Source organism: Sinohyriopsis cumingii, chromosome 5, assembly GCF_028554795.1.
Source record: "Sinohyriopsis cumingii isolate HCF-2022 chromosome 5, ASM2855479v2, whole genome shotgun sequence".
Lineage (NCBI taxonomy): Eukaryota > Metazoa > Mollusca > Bivalvia > Unionida > Unionidae > Sinohyriopsis > Sinohyriopsis cumingii.
This window is the reverse complement of record NC_142965.1, coordinates 71,912,820-71,935,975: the sequence shown is the minus strand read 5'-3', so window position 1 is coordinate 71,935,975 and position 23,156 is coordinate 71,912,820. Positions and strand designations below refer to the sequence as shown.

At 37.1% G+C, this 23,156-nt stretch overlaps 1 protein-coding gene across 2 annotated transcripts in view; it reads left to right on the top strand.

The window, feature by feature from the left end:
* LOC149799422 (calcium-activated chloride channel regulator 1-like) overlaps positions 1-23,156 on the top strand; it is a 47,409-nt gene that overhangs the window by 22,340 nt on the left and 1,913 nt on the right. The window contains exons 7-14 of one of the 2 annotated variants that reach the window (XR_016421171.1): positions 15,113-15,222; positions 17,051-17,275; positions 17,909-18,205; positions 18,581-18,793; positions 19,647-19,914; positions 20,564-20,710; positions 21,085-21,294; positions 21,831-22,356. Coding sequence is in view for 1 of the 2 variants with exons in the window: in XM_089958769.1 (XP_089814895.1) it covers positions 15,113-15,222; positions 17,051-17,275; positions 17,909-18,205; positions 18,581-18,793; positions 19,647-19,914; positions 20,564-20,710; positions 21,085-21,294; positions 21,831-22,037 (1,677 nt within the window). In the remaining variant the exon portion in view is untranslated. The remainder of the gene's footprint in view (positions 1-15,112; positions 15,223-17,050; positions 17,276-17,908; positions 18,206-18,580; positions 18,794-19,646; positions 19,915-20,563; positions 20,711-21,084; positions 21,295-21,830; positions 22,357-23,156) is intronic. The other variant, XM_089958769.1, reaches the window with a different exon arrangement.

Below are 23,156 nucleotides of genomic sequence, written 5' to 3'. Positions count from 1 at the left end.
TAGATGAAGATCAAAAATTACGGCAAGAACAAGCGCAAGAAGAAGAACAAGAGCAAGAGGAAGAAGAAGAAGAAAAAAAAGAGGAAGATAAAGATATTCAACCTCGAGATATAATAGAAAAAAAATTTACCGAGAATGGTTGGAAAACATTGCAAGAACAATTTGACATTTTTGGCAAAGATATTAAAATATTTGCTATATTTGCCGAAGATTCCTTTGACAATAGAAAGGCTTTTTTAACGGAGGAGGGATTGAAAAAAATTAAATCGCGGGATTCTTGGTATAATAATTTATTTCGAGCTAAATATAATTTACCTGAGGCGAAGAAGACAAGTTTTCTTTATAGTGATTTTCTGGATTTCGCAAAAGCAAGAAAAGAGGAAAAAAAATCTTCGGGGATATCGCAAAAATCAACTCAACAAGAGGAAGAAACTGCGAAGTCCGACTATGAAAATTTTCATAAAGCTATCGGAACTGTTTTTACCCGTGATGTGTATGAACAAATCGCAAGGGGAAAAAATTTAGCAGATATCGCCGCGGATTATGATGATAGGGATAAATATTTTAACCCCAGTGTTCGTGGAAAACCTCTTGAAAAAAGCAAATATATCGACTGGATATATTTTGCTAGTAAAAAACCTCCTTACAAACGTGATGATGAATATTTTAAATTTATGGAAAAAGTAAAACAAAAAGAAAAAGAAAAGGAAGAGAAGGACGTGTTAACGGATTGGTTTAAAGAACCATCAACACCAAAACCAAAGATAGGAAGCGGATATACCATTTGCCCTGACAGCGTTGTCAACGACGTATCTCGCCTCGAGGTATTAATCGGAGGAAAACGAGCCGGAAATAACTCTCGCGAAATAATCAACGAAGCCTCGGATATTTGTCAGCGATTATTCCGCGGTGGTGTCATCGACTCTCACATTTACAAGGAACTTGTCGATGAGCTCATCGATTAAAACAACACAATTGAAATAACATGATTGTTCACAAACATCAGCGCAGACCCAAACAGGTCCGCATAGTAAACTCTCGATTGCCCGTGTACAAATATATACACGGTAATGGATTCGGTGATATCATTGGAAGTCTCGTTACGCGAGTAATACCTAAAATCGGACCCACGATCAAACAATTCGCGTCAAAAGCAATAGGAAAAATCGGCGAGACTGCCATTTCTGGTATCGGTAATTTGGCCAGTAAAGGCTTCAATGCTGTCAAAAGTAAAATATTAAATTTAGTGCGCAAAAAACAACTCGTCAAATTACCCATCACCAGAGAAATGCCACCCGAAGTCAGTAAAGCCATAAACGACGCAGCAAATAAAAAAATAAATGATCTCGCAAGGGAAGTTGCTAAGACAAATATAGCGCAGGAAATTGCAAATACAAATCTCGCAAATGAAGTTGCTAATACAAGTTTTATTTCAGGCAGTGGTCTTCGTTTTAGATGATATTCTTAATAATAAATGTTCGCACAAGTGTCAAATGAAGTGTTCGACATGGACGAGCCTGTAGGTAGGGATACATCCGTGCGAGATTTCCAGTATTTCTCGTACGATGCAGTTGAACCAAATACACCTAGTCGCTTGGAAATTCAAGTTCACGATACAACAAGATATTTTCTTCCATCTGAGGCATATATCGAAGTTACCGGGGAAATTGTTAAAGCGGATGGTACCAATTATGGGCCAGATTTTAGAGTCGGATTCGTCAATAACGGTATTATGGCATTATTCAAGAGCGCCACTTACATGATCGATGGAAGAGAGATTGAGTCAATTACTAATGATATTGACTTAGCAACAACGATAATAGGCCTAGCTAGATACTCGGATGATTTTACTAGATCAGCTGGCCCTAGTATGATGTTTGCCAAGGATAATACTAATCGTCCCGAAAGTAGGCCGTTCCTTATCAGACAACCCAACGATCGCGCCGCTCCTAATGCTGCTCCCGCTGCTATCGAAGATATGATCATTAAACCTTATCCTGATTATAATCTCGGATTTGCCACGCGAAAGTCTATGCTATCACCAGGTAACAGAAGATTCGCTTGTGCTATCCCGTTATCCCATATATTCGGATTTTGCAGACATTTCAGGAAAATTATCTACGGAGCAAAACACACCGTAACATTTATCAGAAAGGAAAATAGCAACGATGCTATCTGGCGAGAAGGTGCCGTCGATTACGCTACTGGCGTGATAGGTCCCAATGATGCCGCGAATAATAACGGCATAGTAAGATTACTAAAATTTACCTTGTGGATGCCAGCAATAACCCCGTCAATAATCGAAGAAGAAAAATTATTGTCATTTATGAACCAAGGCGGTAAATCTGTCATGTCATGGCTGACAACAACAACAGATTCCACAACTACCAATATTAATGGTGATTTTACCTAGCGTATTGCATCGCAGCAAGGTACCTCCGCACCTAGGCATATCTTTATCGCGTTTTTGCATACCAATAGGTATCATCAATTATACAGTCATATGATATTTGATCGCATTGGAGCGACAAATGTATCACTGAGAGTAAATGGCCAGCAAGAACCATCGGAGGAAATATCAATTGATTTTGAAAATCATTCGACGGCTCGTGCGTATCATCGCTTGTTAAGTTTCATGGGTCGCGATCAAAATATCGATACGGGATTGCAAATATCGCAGCTAGATTTTAATACTCATTATCCTATCTATTACTTTTCCCTGGAGCATCTCGACCTGGTAAAACAATCCGTCGTTGATATCCATTTCAAAGCCAGAATTAACACAGCTGGACTTAATCACAAAGTGATCGCGGTAATCCTCAGCGATAGAACAATGATCCTGGAAGGCATCAGCGGCAGAATGCGAGTCATCGATGCTCCTGTCGAGAACATGTGACAAATTCCAAATTTAGATTAAGCGATTATTAATATGCCATACGAACACGTCAGTGTAACTCTGACCCCGGGTCAGATGAAAAAGCTCCAAACAGCGATATCAAAGCGATGCGGTATGAAATTAACACTGAAAAACGATCAGATTCACGGTGGACCTAACAAACTATCGCTAACTAGAGGTCAGCGTGAACGATTTTCCAAGGCCAAATCAGCGAATTCCGGTGTTCATGTGAGTCTCTCCATAGGCGCCATCAGAGACATGGTCAAAACGGGCGGATTTCTTCCTTTTCTTCCTCTGATAAAAATGGCCCTTCCGATGATTGGAAAGACATTAGGATTAGGCGCGCTCTCGGGTATAGGTTCCAAATTAGGAGAGAAGGTGGTGGGAGGGAGATACGGTAAAAAAAAGGGAGGGTTACTTCACGTCCTCTCTCTCCTGTTGCAAAAACGGCAAAAAGGATCCGGCCTTTATCTAAGACGACCCCCGTACGGATCCGGCCTAAGATTAGCACGGCCTATTCAAATTTAGATCTAATCAACGAAGCAAAGAAAAAAAAAAAAAAATTTTTCAGAGGCGTATTTATGCGAGATCAACTACCAGACAAACCAAACCCTACCGAGACGGGAATAATTAATCTCGATAAAAATACCGGCCCTGGAACACACTGGGTTGCCTACGCGATTAATCCTCGCGAAGTTATTTACTTTGACTCATATGGATTAGCACCGCCAAATGAATTTATCAGCTATGTGTCAAAACTAAATCTTCCGGTTTGGTATTCGACTCTTCCAACGCAGACATTAGCGGATCCACCAATATGCGGTCCAGAGTCAATTAATGTTCTTGACGCAATTTCAAAATCATCCGGTCCGTATCACAAAATTGTATTTGAATACGCCGTAGATAAATATCATGGTTGATATTTACGGTAGATTTATCTACAGGAAGGAAAAAGCAGAAGTGACTGACGTCGATCTATCAAAGTTCGCAACCAAGAGCGATATTAACAATCTTCTATCGCTGTCAGAGGTGGACCCTGGCGAAGTTGCTGTTTTTCAAAATACCGAAGGGCGATTACACACCAGCAACGTGAAAATAACTGATATAATCAAGCGAGACGAATATAATGATCATATTAGTCAGTTTACTCGTCAATCGGAGATGGTATTAAAATCTATTGCTGATATTACTGATCTATTAGCGGTATTGCCACTAAAGGCTAATATCGCGGATGTGGAAAAATCCGACAAAGAGCTATCAGCGGCGATTCTTCTAAAGGCTGATAAAGCATTACACGACGATCTTCAGGACAGAGTGACAAAAAGATTTACCAAGCTAACTAACGATCTTAAAAAACTAGACGATACATCAAAAAATCTCAGTAAAAAACTCGACGAGGATATAAAAAAATTCATCGAAACCTCCTCAACTACACACAGCGATCTTACCGAGAAAACAAAGAAAATAAACGAAGATATTGCCCAAATCAACAGAGAGATTGAATCGGCACGTGCATTAATATTTCAAAAAGCCGATAGAACATCACATAACGATCTCAGCGAGAAAGTAAAATCCATCAACGAGGAAATTACCAAAATAAATACCGCGATGGGTCAGAAAATCGATAGAACATCACATAACGATCTTACCGAGAAAACAAAGAAAATAAACGAAGATATCGCCCAAATCAACAAAGATATTGAAGCGGCACGTGCATTAATATTTCAAAAAGCCGATAGAACATCACACAGCGATCTCAGCGAGAAAATAAAATCCATCAATGAGGATATCGCCCAAACCAACAGAGAGATTGAATCGGCACGTGCATTAATATTTCAAAAAGCCGATAGAACATTACATAACGATCTCAGCGAGAAAACAAGAAAAATCGACGAGGATATTACTAAAATTAACGATGATATTAACGCGGTACGCCAAATCGTAAACGAAAAAGTCGATAAAACATCACACGACGAGAAAACAAAATCCATCAACGATGATATTAACGCGGTACGCCAAATCGTAAACGAAAAAGTCGATACATCAGTTTACGACGGAGAAATTCAAAATATCAACGCGAAACTTCTCGACGCAACTACAAAAATTAATGATATTAACTTAGAAATATCATCGTTGGATATTCCTGCGTTGATGCGTATTTCGATACCAGATCAGGTAGAATCAAAAGATCTTTCCTGCAATGTATCATTTATGCTGAAGACACAAAATATTACCTGGACACCTGATAATGATTCTTTTAACTTTACCGCGCCAATTCAGGGTGTATATCGAGTATATATTATTTCGAAGTCAATAAAATTTAACGTGACGGCCGATAATCATGAAATTTATGAATACTATCCTGGATTTTTTGTTATTTCCATAGATGAAAATAACATCGTAAATTTCACACTAGAACCACAAGACAGAACCACCATGGGACCAGTGTATTATTTTGTAATTTTCGAATATTTATCTGGTTGGGGCACGACCAATCCTCCCAAGACGGTCAGCGTTGCCGAAGAGGATCCCGAGCCGGTTGCAGCTGCCGAGATAGAGAATCCCCAATCAATTGGCTAGATAAATAACTAATAAATGACCGCATCGGATTATCGTTATAATCAGGCGCGATCATGGCAGGATTCGATAAAAAAACTACTAGACGAATATCAAACAAAAATAAAAAAATACCAGCGTAGGTTAGTTATCATCGATGTTGCTGTGTACGCGGTATCCGCGATAGTCGCCGGCGCGGGGATAATTTTATCCGCGGTAACAACAATAGCGCCAATCGTTGCAACGATAATAATCTCGTCAACAACGACAATCGCTGGTGTTCTTAATATCGTAGCGAAAAAGATATCCTCGTGCACGAGTGAGAAATTATCGTTGTACAAAAACAAACTAACCAAGGTCAATGACGCGTATTCGAGATTATCATCGTTGCTTTCGGAGAGTCTCAACGATGGCGTTATCTCCGATCTAGAATTTTCGGTAATGATCGGTATTTACTCGGAGATTGAACAAATGAATATTAATAATGTCCGAGCTAGCCCAGATCGTGACAAACACGACACCGCCGACAACAACGTTAATATCGTTAAGCTCAACTAAGCCAGAATTTAGCATCAATTTTCCAACACCAATTAGCGTCAAAGAAATTGCGTTAACACAATTGCGTGTCTACAACAGTTGGCCTAATGTTAGATCGACGTCATTTGGCAGATTATTATCAAATAATTCGCTTGTTTTTGCCAACAAAAACAAACCCGATGGAACGCCTGATTGGATCGTCGTTGGCATACCAACAGGCAGTTACGAAATTGATCAGCTGGATAAGGAATTTACCACCAGAATATCAAATATAACCGGCGATGCTACTCCGGGAATAAAAATATCTGCGCATGAACCAACACTGTCATCGATGATAGAAGTGAAATCGCCGTACATGGTAGATATTTACCAATCATCGATTAGGACCATATTAGGTTGGCCTGAAATCGCACCTCTAGCAAAACCAAAAAAATCAGATTTTATTATTCCAGGTTGGTACGAGGAAGCTCCTCCAGAACTACCGGAACCAAAAAAAGAAGATTTTACCACCGACGAAGGATGGTATGGAGATATCAAACACAAACCTCTGATCGTGGTTGCCTCTTCCTAAAATTCCCCCCGGTGTGAAAATCTTCGACGCTACCCACATTAAGATAATAGTCCCCATAGATGGTATCTTGGTAAGAAGAACCCTCGACGAATTTATTCAAGATCATACAATACAATTAAATTTATTGCGGGAATCCTTTCATGAATGCATCTTAAATAAATCAGGCTCATGTAGCGAAATTATCAAACGCGTGAAGATTTTAAATCAACTCGCGAATGATGTTGAATATTATCATGGTATGTTTATTCAGGCGATAGTCGACGATATATCAATTGCCGATTATGTTCTTCCTATTAGCAAATTCGAGTTGATCAGAAATTCAGGAGAAAAACAAAAATTCATGAGAGTATTTGGATTAACCGAGGAAACGCTACCAAATTTCAAATTTCCTGATTATGACGTTGATAAAATGAGAAAATCCGTCACTGATACCATCGATGATTTATTTCCGAAGTTACATGCCGCGTGGACTAAAAAAGTACAATCAGAATCGATTCTCAAACACGATAATGATCCCGCCGGGCAAGGGCGGCATATCTCGCCAGGTATCGTTAATATAACGGAAGTTATCGCGATTTATCTTCACGCGGATGTTGTCGAAGGCAGTTACAATGTTGATTCGTCAGAGTCAAATCAAGCGCAGCAGGGTTTTATCTTGTATTCGTTTTCACCTAGCGCCTCTCCGGGTTATTTGATAATAAAGGAGCCGGTGAATCCGTTTTATCTGCGATGTCATAATCGATTGTTGTCAAGGATAAATTTCAAACTGACGGATCAGAAAGGAAATTTGCTTGATATCCGCGGAGAAACTGTTAGTATTAATTTACTGGTAAAATCGTGAGAGTCTGTACACCAAGGAAAAATGGGCCAAAAAAATAAATAAATTCCAGGGAAATTTTCAAAATTAATATTTTTTTTTTATTTTTTTTTTGTTGTTTGCGAAATTTCTTCAGGAGGATATTTCCTTGGCCTTGTTCTCATCGACAAGTTTTTTCAGTTGTCTGATGCGCGAGCTTGTAATTTTTCTTGATTCATATTCGTCGGATAAAATCAATCTAGCTTTTTCTACCAGCGTCGATAATTTAACAAAATCCTCAATGCGATCATCGCTGACTGTAGCTAACGATTGGCACATCGCAATTTGGATTTTCTTTATTAATTTGTATTCGGATGGTAGCGTGTATTTGTATTCGAGTTTCCCCTGAACAATCGTCTCGAATTCGGATCGAATTTTATTCGTGTCCAACTCCGAGGGGAGATTTATTTTTTTCCTTAGATCATCGATGGCTTCGATGATGTTATTTATATTTTCTTCGTCCATATTATATTAATTCTGTAATATTCAATTATTCTTCGTCGCTTTCCGAATCGAATATTATTGGTATATAGGAGAATTTGATCCATTCACCGAGATTGTAGGAAAACGTCGCATTGATTTTTCCTTCTGCCGCGAATTTCACCGAGCGTGAATTAATTTCATAATATTTCGCAGCTGCAGTCATCGATTCGAATATCATCTCCTCGCCCGTTTCCTGATTTATCGATTTGACCGCCCTGGCATATTTCGGATGTTTGCCAGTATTACCATATATACAATTTTCACTCGGAGTTACCGCGCGTAGATTGGAAAGTTTATTGTTAAGTTTATTTCCATCGATATGATCAATGACCAAATTATTCTTGATGAGTCCGCGGAAACACTCGAATACAAACCGATGAAGGGCGTAATTTGTGGATCTTCTCTTTCCACCATTACTGAAGTTACATATCAAATAACCCGAATTGCCAACTCTACCAACATGTTTCTTCGTTCTGATATGTCTGACGGTACCATCGGATGATGCCTCGTAACCCTCGATCGTAGGATGAGATCTATACTCGTGCGTGATTGTCATTGCAGGAATCGTTGATTTCATTTCCATATACAATATTCCATTTGTTTAAATCATAATTTGCCTTGAATCGATTAATATAATCTTCTTCGCATGTTATCACCGAGGAAGATTTCTTTTTGTAATATCTGAGCAATTCCCGATAATTTTTCCCTCCACAGGATAAACACAATCGAGTCTTTCCTCGCGTGCCAACTTGACAAACTAAACACCGCTGTGGTCCTTTACTGCCTCGTCGAATCGCATATATGTGAGCGCCACAATAATCGCCTCTGCAGGATTTGTCGCATGATTTTGTTGATCCGATTGGTATCCATTTGCATTGCATTATATAATTTAAACATTTGTCTAAAATATAATAATGGATACATTTGATCTTGATGAGGCAGAATATATCATTCCTGAGGTTGATCGTGCCAAAAAAGAATTTTTCGATGATGGAGCGATTCACACTTGGTCGACATGGAAAACTAACGCTGTTGATGCTACGATGAATCTGGATCGGGCCAAGAAGATAATCGAGCACATAAAATTCGAACACAAGGAAGAGCGATTTATCTTTGGGATAAAATTCATCGCACAAATGCCTGACGACACTTGGATTATTCGCGATAAACGAGATCCCGTGCGTGGTGGAAAGAAAAACGTCGTTCTTGATAAAAATTCGAAGCCAGGATTATTATTGGGAATCGATGGTCCTTATTATGCTAGGGCGTATCCTTCTAGTGCTGTTGTTTATGGAATTTATCGGCTGAATAATAACCCGGACATGAAAAATCTACCTGTGATGAAAGAATCTCCGATGATAAATTGCGTTGCCGAGCGCGTTATCGAGCATATGAAAAATGCTCGTCGTGGATCCGGATTGACTCAGCTGAGGTTGAATAAAATTAATTCATGGGCGAAGACAGTTGTTGATGGCGCATCGATTGACGATGTTGCTGTGTTGAGCAAGAAACTTAAATTTCCTATCACGGTGAAAACACTATCGGGAGAAATATTATATTCGTCGCCATATAGATCTCGAGGAGTACCAATCGAGATTGTTGATCATAATTCACATGCGTGGTCGCAGTCGGTAATGATATTCCCGCGAGATCGGGTTGTTAAATTTTATCCCGTGGAAGACGCAAAAGACAATTCCGATGCCATGTTTCGATATATCAAAATATTAGCCGCATCTGATCCGATATCGGTTTGGTTATTCTCGAGTGAAGAAAAATATGATCAGTTTATCTTGCCTCGAGGAGATATTTACCGTGATGAAAAATTGCATGAATCGATGAAAAATATCGCGGTGAAATATTCGTCAAATCCTGATCAATTACTGACAAATTGTTTTACTGTTCCATCTGTTGCTGCTCACGCTGCCAGAGAGAGAAATTCGTGGAAACCTACAAGGAACGAATTTCTCGCTGATATTCAACTTAGTTGTATCGAATACGGCCATGGCGGATTGTGGAATACCAAATATTATTTCGAAGACATGATATCCGTTGATATGAGCGCGTGCTATCCTGGAAGTTTCCTCGGATATGGCGATTGTGCGGATTATTTTGCTAAATTCGGCCATCCCACCAGCGAGATGACAAGGGTAGCAATTAACGGACCGTTGCCTGATTTTGTCATGACCGGATTCGCTTGTGTCACTTCATTTGAGTTTGCTGAAAATTTACATAAAATTTGTTATATTTGGTTTGGTCGGCATTTCTCTCAACGCAGATGGGTCCCTATAGTGTTATTGAGATATATGCTAGATTCGTCAATGTTAGTATCATTGACGGTGAGCGAGGCGATTATATCATACAGGAAACAAACTAAGGTGTGGCTACCGACGGATTGTGAAAACGCGAAAGATATTGGAAGAAAAATAATTGGCAAATTTACTCAAGGAGGATCCGTTGATCATAAACACCGACACGCTAGATTGTTTATCAACGATGCCGAAATGGACTTTATTATTGCCGATACGATATCGCGAGGAATATTCTGCAACAGAGAGAATATTATCATTGACGGAGTAAAGTTGGGTACCGTAATTAGCTATCTCGATGGAGAATCAGCGCAGTATACGCATTTGAGATCATCGATGCTCGCTTATGTTAGTATAAATTTACTGTCGATGATAAATAAATTTTCTGATATCGCGGTAAGGGTCGCAACGGACTCGTTTTATATCGATAAGAAATACCAGTATAGGCTGGATAATTTAATCTCCGATGGCTCTTGGGGAACTTGGAGGATAAAAAACGAGGATATCCTAGATTACTGTGAGGACGCCGATGTCGAAGATTGCGATAAATTTCATCGAGATAAATTTGAGGAAATATCAACGGCTGCATCCGCATTTGACCCGATTTCGCGTAACAAATTCGTTTACCTAAATGGTCCTGGTGGTAGCGGTAAAACAACGCGAGCGATAAATTTATTTGCGAAATCTGATATGATAGTGTTGACTCCAACTCACAGATTAGCGCGAGAAATAAGGCAACGCGGCGTTGATTCTTGCACATATCACAGTTATTTCAAATACAGCGGTGGATTATGGGATTCGGCTCGTATGGGAAATAAATATATCAACAAAATTATAATATTTGATGAAATTTGCACGGTAAATTTAGTTGTATTAAAATCTTTCCTGATCTGGCTGGAGGAGAAAAATACAGCCGTGATAATGTGCGGAGATCATGGCCAACCTGATCCGATTGATGGTGAATCTCCTCACGAATGGCTCAGGAACTTTGTTGACTATTATGAGGAAATCGACGCCGATTATAGATCCGATGATATTTTACTGACTGAATTTAAGAAAATAATTCGATTACAACCGAATAAAATTCAATGCGATGTGATGAGAAGAATAATCGACGAGACTCCGATGGATATTTTTCTTAATTTGTGGCGTCCCGATCATCTGATTGTTGCTAGTAGGAAAATTGTTCGTGATGTTATTCAGGAAATGTTATTCAAGCTTCATTGCGAGAAATTTCCAACATTGCAGGTGCCGTTGTGTTACAGGCCCGCTGATACCAGAAAACAAAATATCAGTGTTACTTTACCATGTGGAGAGGAAAAGATCTTAGTCTTGAATGATATTATTCTCGTTGATATTAATCTTGTCAATGACGCGATAAACGCAGAAAGATCACCATGGAAACTAGGCTACGCAACAACGATACATTCATCGCAGGGATTAACCGTGGATGGCCAAGTTTGGATCATCGATGATAGAATTTCCTGGTCAAATTTAGTGTATCTGGCCGTGTCAAGAGTAAGAAAATTATCTCAGTTAGGTAGAATTCGGTTTCACATTAATGACGCTGGCGGTAGTTGAGTATCTTTCGGTATTATTTGTAATTCCTCCTTGGTAAATCCGCGTTGTGGCGCTAGTGAATCTAGGAAATAAATTGCTGGTCTCCCTGACGATCTTGTTACGGTGGATATTTTATGTGTTGTAACGCTCCAATTTGGATCAGTTGCTCTTTTTCTTCCTCCTTCGGCCTCGCCTTCTTTATATAAATACTGGACCGTGACGTTACCTAGCACAGGTGGAATTGCGGAATCTCGCTTTAGGGGTATATTTGTTTTTGTAATTGCAATTGCAGGTTTCATTGCTATTGTTCTCGTTGTCTCGTTATTTAGTGCGTTAATCACGTGAGGTAATCTTGTTACCCAATCATGAGATCGATTATCTTGAATAAATTCACGCGCGTACTGGTATCCGAATAATCGTTCTGCAAGCGTTTTGTTGAATCTCTCAACGATAGCTTGATTGTGATGAACACCTACAATACCGCGACGGATTTTAACATTATTCTTTTTCATCAGTGAAGTAACCGCGCCAAGAAATTCTCGACCTGGATCAACCTGGAGAAGCTTCGGCCAGGTCAACGGGGATCGTGAATAAATTTCGCTAAACGCCTTAGCGATCTCCGTTGCTGTTTTATTCGATAACGGTTCCGCTTCCTTGTATCTGCTTGCGATATCAACAACCGTCAACACATACTTGTATGTGACTCCGTCGACGGTATCGTAAGGAAGAAACATTAAATCAGCTTGATGAACTTCATTAGGGACGCTGACTGAGAAACTCGCATACGGTATTCTCTTAGGCGGAGGAAGATAAATTTGCCAGACTGCCTGTTTCGATAACCACGATTCAGCGGTGGATTGTTTTACTTTTGCTGCCTTGGCGAGTTTGGCTATTGCTGATTTTCCTCGCCAGAATCCTCGCGGAGAATAATATATTTGCTCCATTATTATTTACCAGCGCCGAGTACTAATTTACCTTTCATCGCACCTTTTATCAACCAAGTTGCCAATTTTTCTTTGAAACTTTTGTCAGGAATCGCGTTTAGTGCGTGAATTAGCCTAATATCAGCGAGATGTCTTTGTTGTAAATCCCCGCTGCGATACGCAAGATCATGATAGTAACACGCGTTATCGATGGCGTTTACTGGATCTTCGCCGGGATTTGGTTGATTATTATCGTTGAGTCTTATATCGAGCCTCGTACCAGGTCCGCAGTAATTGTATCCTGGTAGATGCTTCTCTCCGGGATATTTCGCCCAGGGCAACCCGGGTAGATTTTTCATGGAGGCGGTAATGTCTCCTCCGGTTCTTCTATTTTTTTTTTTTACAAATCTGAATTTGCGTGTATTACAAACTTCGCATTCTCCTGCAATTGCGTTTCTGTTATTGCGTGTGACGATTTCGGTTGGATTTATCGTAGCTGTGCGCGTGCGACACTTAACACAATATAGATCCATGTATTCTAGTAACATGAATGTAATTGATTTTTCGGCCACGAAGAAACGCGAGCAAGCGAAACACAACGTGGTGTTACCAAATTCGATTAGGATGATAATTATTGGCCCGTCTGGTTCTGGAAAGACTCAATTGTTGCTAAATTTGATAATGCGATGGTTAAAATGGGATAAGTTGTATTTGGTTGCGCCATCCGTTGATGATCAGCGATGTTATCAAGTGCTAAAGGAATTTAGCGACAATACCGACGAAGGCACAATCGAATTCATCACAGACATCAATGAAACTCCATCCGTGGAAAATTTAGATGGCGATGTTAATAATCTTGTCGTTTTCGATGATGTTATGCTGGATAAGCAAACTAATCCGGCTAGGATATTCTCGCGTGGCAGACACAAGAACACCGATGTGATTTACGTGACGCAGCGATATACGCAAATTCCAAAGGTAATTAGGGACAATTGCAATATCTTATCAGTGTTCAATGGCGTCGATACTCACACGCTAAGAAATATTCATCAGACTTGGTGCAACGGCGATATGGACATAAACAAATTTAAAAATTTCTTCAGCCGCGCCCAGGCAATACCGCATGGTTTCATCACGATTAATCTTCATGATCCGCGTAGTAGATATCGAATCGGTCTTGATCAAATTTATTCATAAATTTGCAGCCAAATCCTTTGTACAAAAAAACACCAGAATAAATTTCCCCCCCCCCCCCCGTTTTCCTTGTCCAAAATCAATGATTTTTGCACACAAAAATTGCAGTCGGGAACGAATTTACGCAAATTAATTTTCGTAGGAAGGCTTATTTTTGAAAACTGAGGCTTCTACGGAGAAAGTTCTCGTAGGAAGCTTTATTTGGTCTGGAACGTCTGGTCTGTAGAACTTCCCTGCTGCTCACGAACACAAAACGTAAATTAAGATAACAAAGGAAGGAAGAAAAACAAAATAACTCAATGCCAAGATTTCTTGGTTAACATACATTGTACAAAGTAAACGAAAACACATTTGTATGATCTTTATATTTATTGTCTTTTGAAAAGCAGTTGTTGGGCAAATTACATGAACGTGTTTATAATGCCCCCATGCCCCAGTTATTGACATTTTAGATATTTCAGTGTGTTATCACTTTAGGGGTGAAAACGACATCTAGCCAAGAAAACACATACCAAAACATATACGTATTGATTCAGAATTACGCATACCTTAATAGATAGATGTAATCAAAATATAGTAGGTTGTAGGGATGAAAAGAGTGGACGAGTTTAGAAAACAAATCTAGTTCAGGGATAGTAAAAATCAATATTTTGTATGTATATTCACGAATATTTTTTAAAAATTAGTTACATGGGTCATTAAAACAATTTTAATTTTCCTATAGATCGTGCACTATTCATCACTTTTGTTCTTTTTCATGTGTGTGTGTGTGTGTGTGTGTGTGTGTGTGTGTGTTTTGGACTTTTAACGTAGCTTTAACGATTTTTCAGACTAATCTCTACCATGTCTGCAGAGTGGCAGTTTATAGTGATCTCTAGCACTGGGCCATCATGTCGCAGACATGTAGCGTGATGTCCCATTCAGTCACATTATCCTGACACCAGGCCGACCAATCATAATCTCTTACTGCTGAGCGCCTATCAAGGCAGTTGTTAATTCCATTTTTGGGATGTGTGGCTCGGCCGAGGTCCGAACCTGCGACCTCACTCATCTGCGGCAGTTAACATATTTGTAGTCCATTATTATATAACCGAATCTGTAGCTGGCTTTAAAGACAATAAAGAAGATAAAGCTGTACTTGAGGGTGTATGCAAAATAGTAATACATCTTGTGAAAAAGTTTCATTTAATAGTACTGAGCGGATATACAAGACCATAACATTAATTTCAGGGGCCAATAAACCAGTACCAGAAAGAAGTAAGAGACCTCCAACGTTTCGCCTGGTGCAGAGAGGACATCATATTCGGGTCTTTGTTCTAGATACTTCAGGAAGCATGGCGGTAATCCTTCAGTACCTTTCGTTCTATACCTTACTATTGTATTATTCAGTAATATATTGATTAGCATCGAATATAACAAAGATAGTATATATATATATATATATATATATATATATATATATATATATATATATATATATATATATATATATATATATATATATATTCACATACATACACACACATATATATATATACACACACACACACACACATATATATATATATATATATATATATATATATATATATATATATATATATATATATATATATATATATATATATATATAGATATATATATATATATACATACATACATACATATATTTGTGTGTGTGTGCAATACTATGAATAGTAATACTAATATAATGATAATAATGACATTTCAAGACTTGGTATAAATTAATTCGATTTTCAAATACTGTTTCAAATTGTGAATTGACAATGGTGCATGCATGCGCATATAATTGTGATGTCAACAGCAGATTATCACTTCAATATCTTTTAGACCAGTGTTCATTTCTCAGGTATAAGTCATACTAAAATATGACCAATGCAGATATTCATATCTTCCGCTTAGTACACATTCTCTAAATGAATAACCATTCAACACTTCCTCGCAATTCTCTCTACATCACCTGTTCTCTCTCTCTCTCTCTCTGTCTCTCTCTCTCTCTCTCTCTCTCTCAAAAGGAACACATTTTTCTGTAAATGTGAAGTATTTGGGCATGAAGGGAAAAAACAAAATAAGCTCACTTGTGGCATACTTGCTATTTGTGCTTCAGAATACGTTTTTAGTCTCCACGTTAACTATATTACTCATATTCAAGTTATACGTTTATCTTTGGAATTTTCTATGTACATCTACATCTGACCTTCAATGCGATTTTGTGCATTTTTACAGTTAACGCAATCTTCTTTTCACGGTATTGATAGTTGTAATAGCCCAATACCAAATAAAAGAAAGACAGATGCTAATTAACGTTTATGAACATGTATGCTAAAGTTCTGCTTGAACCGTAGTCAATAATATTACCTGCTAACATCAATAGTGACCATTTGAACAACTCTGTGTTTATCCTATCGTATGAAGTGTAAGCTGAACTGCGCAGATTTTAAACAATCCAGGTCTGATTTAAGAAAATATTCCACGGAGCAAATAAGACCAATCTCTCTGAATCAGATTATTGTTAGTTTCGTTTTAGTGCACGTTTATGCTTTAGCTTTCTACATTTCCGGCCAACGCTCCCTCCATATTAACAAGAAATTGTACATGCAGTCATCGTGGTAAAATATTGTCGTTTACACTGCATTTTGTACTTGGCTATAGCCTTGTACTCCATTATTATGCCGTCATTTGTTTAAGTTTACATATGTTCAATAGATTTCCAATATTGCTTGCCATACAGTTATAAAGGGTCATGATGCTCTACCTTTATGTATTAATATGATAAAGAAAGTCCAACACAAAGGTTTCTTTTACTTCAAGAAATAAAGGCCGCCTCAAAATACAGCTGTGTTAAGCACCAATCTAATAAAGTAAATAATAGAATGATAACCAATAAAATGTATGCAAAGTATGTACGCTGCATCTTTGATATACCTTTGATTGCACAACTGTTTGAGGAAAGGAAATTCGGCTAGCCTCGATTCCATTTAATGACAAATATAAAATCACGTGGTATATCAAAGATACCGCATATATACTATATATTGCAGTTATTTTATACTGGAACATAAAGTGCAAACTCGTCAAAGGTGTATACCAACTGTTGTTCATCTTTGCATGTGTAGTTTTGTTTACTTGTGCTTCCATTTTTATTAGGGCAACCGAATAAATCACCTGTATCTATCAGGGAAATTCATTATAGAGAACCTCCTTCAGGACAACTCGTACTTGGGAATTATAACGTTCAGTTACACGGCATATTTAAAAGCGAGCGTTACACAACTAGCTGGGTTATCGGACAGACAGAGACTAATTTCCAGATTACCATCTTACGCCGTTGGGGGAACAAGTATTGGCGCTGGTCTTGAGGAAGCTTTGCGGGTATGTTTCGTGTTAGTGAGGCAGAGAATTAATTAAACAGATTGTGTTGATGGGACTGGAAATTAATGAGATTTATGCATGATAATATGATGTCTATTTAATAATGAGATATTGTATCCGTATTTGTTTTGCCTAAGATCTCAAAAAGGAAAGAAAATGACATTGAATTTAAAAATAACTAATATATTTAAAAACGAAACGAATATTAAAACAAATATTTATGGAATCACCTCCTTATTATTTTTTTAATATTTTTATTTATTTATTTATTTATGTGTCTATATATCTATTTATTATTATTATTATTATTATTACTATTATTCGTTTAATTGTTATATTCAGTAGTTATTCAATATATATTGTAAAATAAAATTTAATTACGGATGAAAATATGCCCAAGCTCCGTCAGATATTCAGTTCTGTTTAATGTGTTATGGATTATATTTACAAAAGAAAAGAAAAGAAATCTGTAAAGGAAACAAATTAAAGCGTTCCACTGTTTCAACGCTTCTACAATTATACAGACGAGGAAGTGCATTTATTTTTGAATGTTGGAAGCATAATCCATATCAGGCACGCGATCAAATGTCAAACTAACAGACACAGAGCTAACATTTCTTTATTCCATCATAGCATCTGCGTGAATTAAACCTACCGATAGAAAATGCAGAAATAATCCTCATTTCGGACGGCGAAGAAAACACAAAGCCATTAATAAATGACGTACTGCCGTATGTTATCAACTCGGGAGTGATCGTGCATACAATAGCCGTTTCTCAGAACGCTGACATGAAGCTGAAAGATATTGCCATAAAAACCGGAGGCCGTTATCTTACATACTTGGAGACACCAGCGATAACTTTCCTAGATGTATTTGCCCAGACTGTTCTATCAGGTACCATGGTTCCTAATGCAGGGAGCCCTTTAGTGGTGAGTCCTGTCAGCGTTGTGGTGGATATAGAAGTGTATATGTTTCTTAGATGCCTCTAATTATACGTAGAAAATGTTTATTCCTATTACATTAAGCATCTTCTCCAAATCTTGAGTTAAACACAATACTAAAAAATCTTGTTTTAAATTACTTATTGATGCTTCTTTCTGACTTACAAGTAAAATTAAGTCGCGTAAATTGGGCATGTGATCTCTTATTGAGCAGGATTTATTGTAAGAACCAATTGCATACAATAATATCAATCGAATGCAAACAAAATAAAGTTTGTTTCTTACCGATTAATGCAAATGTGTTACAAATTAGTTTCGAGTATGTCAGCATTTGTAAACGTTCTCAACTTTTTAATGTTACAGGTATATTCTTACTCTTTCAACGGTTCCATTGGAGGAAATCCCTCGGGAAATTTCAAAATTGACGCAGGGATAGGATACAATACGAAACTAACTGTAATAACATCGAAAAATGGATATATATATCTTAATATATCCGGACCAAGATTCAGGTGGTCTCAAAGTGTCAATTCGTTTTATACAATTGATATACCTGGAAACGGGAAGGTGGCGGATGTAAGTTTATGAGGAATATATCCAAAAATTAAAATGTCTTGACATATCTTTTAACCTGGTGAAAGCTTTATTTACCTATAATATCAAACTGGATTTGAAAGAAATAAGAATTCATGAAGACTATTTCTGCTCCCGCATTAATACCTATACATAATTTGCAACGGCATTAGGCATAATTCAGCCATCTCTTTGTATTGCTACAATCCCAAAGGGAGCTGGATAAATGTCTCTGATGTGGGAAATGAATTAGTCGTCGAGTAATACTTCGATTAACAAAAGGGAAGCTGATCAAATTTTCAAATATTAATGGAATAACGACCAAAATTTGAGATTGTGAAAATAGAGTCTTTTGATATAAAAATCATACCGCGACCTGACAGAACAATATATATATATATATATATATATATATATATATATATATATATATATATATATATATATAGATAGATAGATAGACAGATAGATAGATAGATAGATAGATAGAGAGAGAGAGAGAGAGAGAGAGAGAGAGAGAGAGAGAGTATTGTGTGCATATGTATAAATGTTGATGTTTCACTTTAACATTCATACCGACATTATAGACAATAGTCATAAGTTCATAAGTGTCCTGTGCTTCGTGTGATTCTTGTAGATATATAGTTTGGAAATATATTTAGTCCATTTTGGTATATGATCATGAACCCACCATTTAATGCCTTCCTAATTTTTAAGCTTACCTGTCTCGCAAAAATGGTGACAAAACTCACCGATGTTACCATGTATAATATGTGGAAAAACGGTTTAATCTGACGCTTGTTCCTTATTGGTTAACAAACAATTAGTGGGATCAGTTTCAAAAATGCAATTTCAGGACGGAGAATATGTCTTCACGATAAATCAGTCAGCAGAGACTAGCACAAACATTTTTGTGTCATCCTTTCCGAAGCCGAACAAAACGAATGTAGTTAGAGTTTCTACCTGGTTTTCTGGTACAGTAATAGACTTTACAGCTAGAGAGGATATCACACTATTTGCAAGCGTTGACCAATGCAGATCACCCGTGTTGAACGTCAAAGTGTGGGCAGTGTTACAATCCGGCAAAGATGAAACAACCATTGTGTTGAACGACAACGGGACGGGTAACTAATAATGCATAATCTGTACATTTTTATACCCTCCCCCACACGGTAAAATAATATACACAAAATGGTACAGTAATTAAATTCTTTCAGCTGTTCTGTTCAGTTCAGTGGTATATAGGATATGCATGGGACTGAGATAACAAGAGAAAAAGCAAGCAGCTATCAAATGTTCAGGAAGAAATACAAGTAGCAGACTATTGTTTCCTTACAATATTGCATCCGTACAATATTGCATCCGTACAATAAAACTGTGAATTCCTTCATTCGGGGAGAATGTGAAAAAGATAAAATGACCTATACAGGAAATATACACAAAGCACTGCCAAAGTGTTGAATGCTTCTTTAGTAAATATCATAAATCAATACTTAAATATGATGCTTTCGGCGTCTTTTGTTACTAGATTTTATCACTATGTTTTCCTCAAACAAACTGACAATGAAAACGGTAACTAGAATCAATGATGTAAGTGTTTATATAGTGTAATCTCGCTAGTGTTAATGTATCGGAATAAAACGTTATTGCGTATTTTTGTTGAGTATTTTTATGTGGTTATATAAACCACAAATATTGGAAAATGTTCAATATTTTCCGCAACATGTATTAGTAATATTGTATATAAATTGTCTTCTCTTAAACTATTTACAGGTCCTGACCTATTAAGGAATGATGGAATATACTCCGCCTACATTCTAAAAAAGTACATCACCATCAATGGACGTCACAACATGAAAGTTTTTATCGAAGGAGTTGTGGATACAGATTTTAATCTACCAGAATACGCCCATAGCGCCCGTAAGTCAAAACAAATATGAACAGTTGTAGGAAATGCTCCTCCAAAACGTTTAGGATCGACCGTTAGATAATTTTTGCCGTTATCTTCAAACTTAATTTTTAATCAGAATTGATAGCATTATTGTATTTGAAACAGTGGTTTCTTTACGTGGTCTAAAGTGACATAATTTAACAGGTTTGTTTGAATTAGTAAATTTTTATGTGAAAGAATGTTTTACTGTATTTTCACAGTGAATATAATGCTTGTCGTCCATCACCTGCCTGAGATTCAATTGCAGCAACTTCATTGAACACATATAATATTACAATATATTACAATACTTAAATTTAGTTGCAAATTCCTGTGTAGCTGATGACTGACTACAATTTTCCAGGAAGACGATCTTTATTGGCACAAAGTAACCGCTCTTCGTTCGCAAGAGTGTCAATTCCGAATGAAATTATTGTCACAAACTTTACAACCCTCAGCGGAGACACAACACCACCAGATCGAATAAAAGATTTCCGCGTCACTAAAATTCTTGGAGAAAATGAATACATCCTTGAATGGACAGCCACTGGCGACGATCGCGATCAAGGGCAAGGTAATGTTTAAAGAAATTTTCGGTCATCTGAATTCTTACTTTTGTAATAAATATAAGTAAATAAGTTATAAACGGAGCCTGTTATTGATTTTTTTAAACAACAATGGTGTGTATACATTAGCAAGTACAACATCATCGGCTCAGAGAGTTTCCAGTCGAAAACCAGTCCTAAGGTTGGCATGTAATTACGCTTTTGAATCGTATTTTGAAATATTCAATACAATTTACTCTTTAGAATTTTGATTATATAATGTCACAATCAAAAAATGTAGCACTACTTCCATTTTGAATAAAATTAAAATATCTGCCATTTATTATCATTCCGTAGCATCCATAATCCGTAATTAATGATAGATTCTTGGCGATTAAATGTCGGAATGTACAAGACTGACATTTTCCCCGTTCGTAATTTGAGACATACTGTGTTATATATTGTTCTACATACTACTGGCTTATGCGAATATATTTGTGATATTTTGTTCTGTGTCCCCATTTAATTTAAATTAATTTAATTTTAAATACTTGTTATTCTGCAGCCCAAATATATGACATGCGCAGCTCTGACGATATCGATGTAATCAGATATAACTTTAGTGCTGCAATTCCGGTAGAAAATGCCACATTCTCACCCCATCCTTCCGGTGAATTGGAGGAGATTGCTCTGTACGGTATTGTTGATGATGGAAACCAAAGCGAGACAAGCTACCTTGCTATCCGAGCCGTTGATGACAGCGGTAATATAGGTGATGTATCTAATATAATTTCTGTTGTGCGTTCTCGTTCTTTCCTAACCATCGATAAGACCACCTCGAACCTTCCTTCCACTATTACAAGATCCATTTCAAACGAGCAAACTACGATTACCGGTATCCCCTGCTAAAACAACCCATGATAAAGATTCGGGTAATCCTGAAGCGAAGGAATCAGGACCGTCAAACACACTGGCAATTGTTTTGTCTTCGGTCACTGCGGGAATCTGTCTGACGCTTGCAATAATGGTGTCCCTACTTCTACTCAAAGTATTCAAGAAAAAACAAAGAGCTGGACAATGTAATTCAACAGGTATGTATGTTATCAGTACATAGAAAGTGTACCTTTTATATCCATCATTCTGTATTTTATATATATATATATATATATATATATATATATATATATATATATATATATATATATATATGCACACACACACACACATTTATATGTATTTCTCATGGATTTGTAGTGGATATAACAACGTGGTTTGAGTGTGTGACATATGAAGATTATAAGTTTACCATTACTATCACTGAATTGCTGATTATATAAGTGTGGGCAAAAAACTGACAAATCTCAGATAATTATATTAAGATATAATTTATTTAAATAATACGTTTATCCAAGGGTCCAATTATATTTATGAATCAAAATATATGTAGCATGGCTGATTAAATAAAAAAAATTATATATATTTACAACATTTAACTTTGAATAAAGGGGATTTCTAACTATTTCACAACGTTGGTTATCCTTTTTTACTATATCTAGTTATTATTTATTTCATATTTCAAGCAGAAGATATGTATATTATGACTCCATAGCCTGTGGATTTGAAATGACATATATGTAATTTTAACTTAATAAGAGCACTTTATTTTCGAGATAAATACAAAATCATATGCATAAATACATGCATGTATATATATATATATATATATATATATATATATATATATATATATATATATACACGCACACACACACACACACACACACACACACATGCATACATACATACATACATACATACATAACATGTCAAGGTAAGTAGAGACCCCGAGTATCCGAGTGGTCTAAGGCACTGACCTTTATAGATCTCTCAT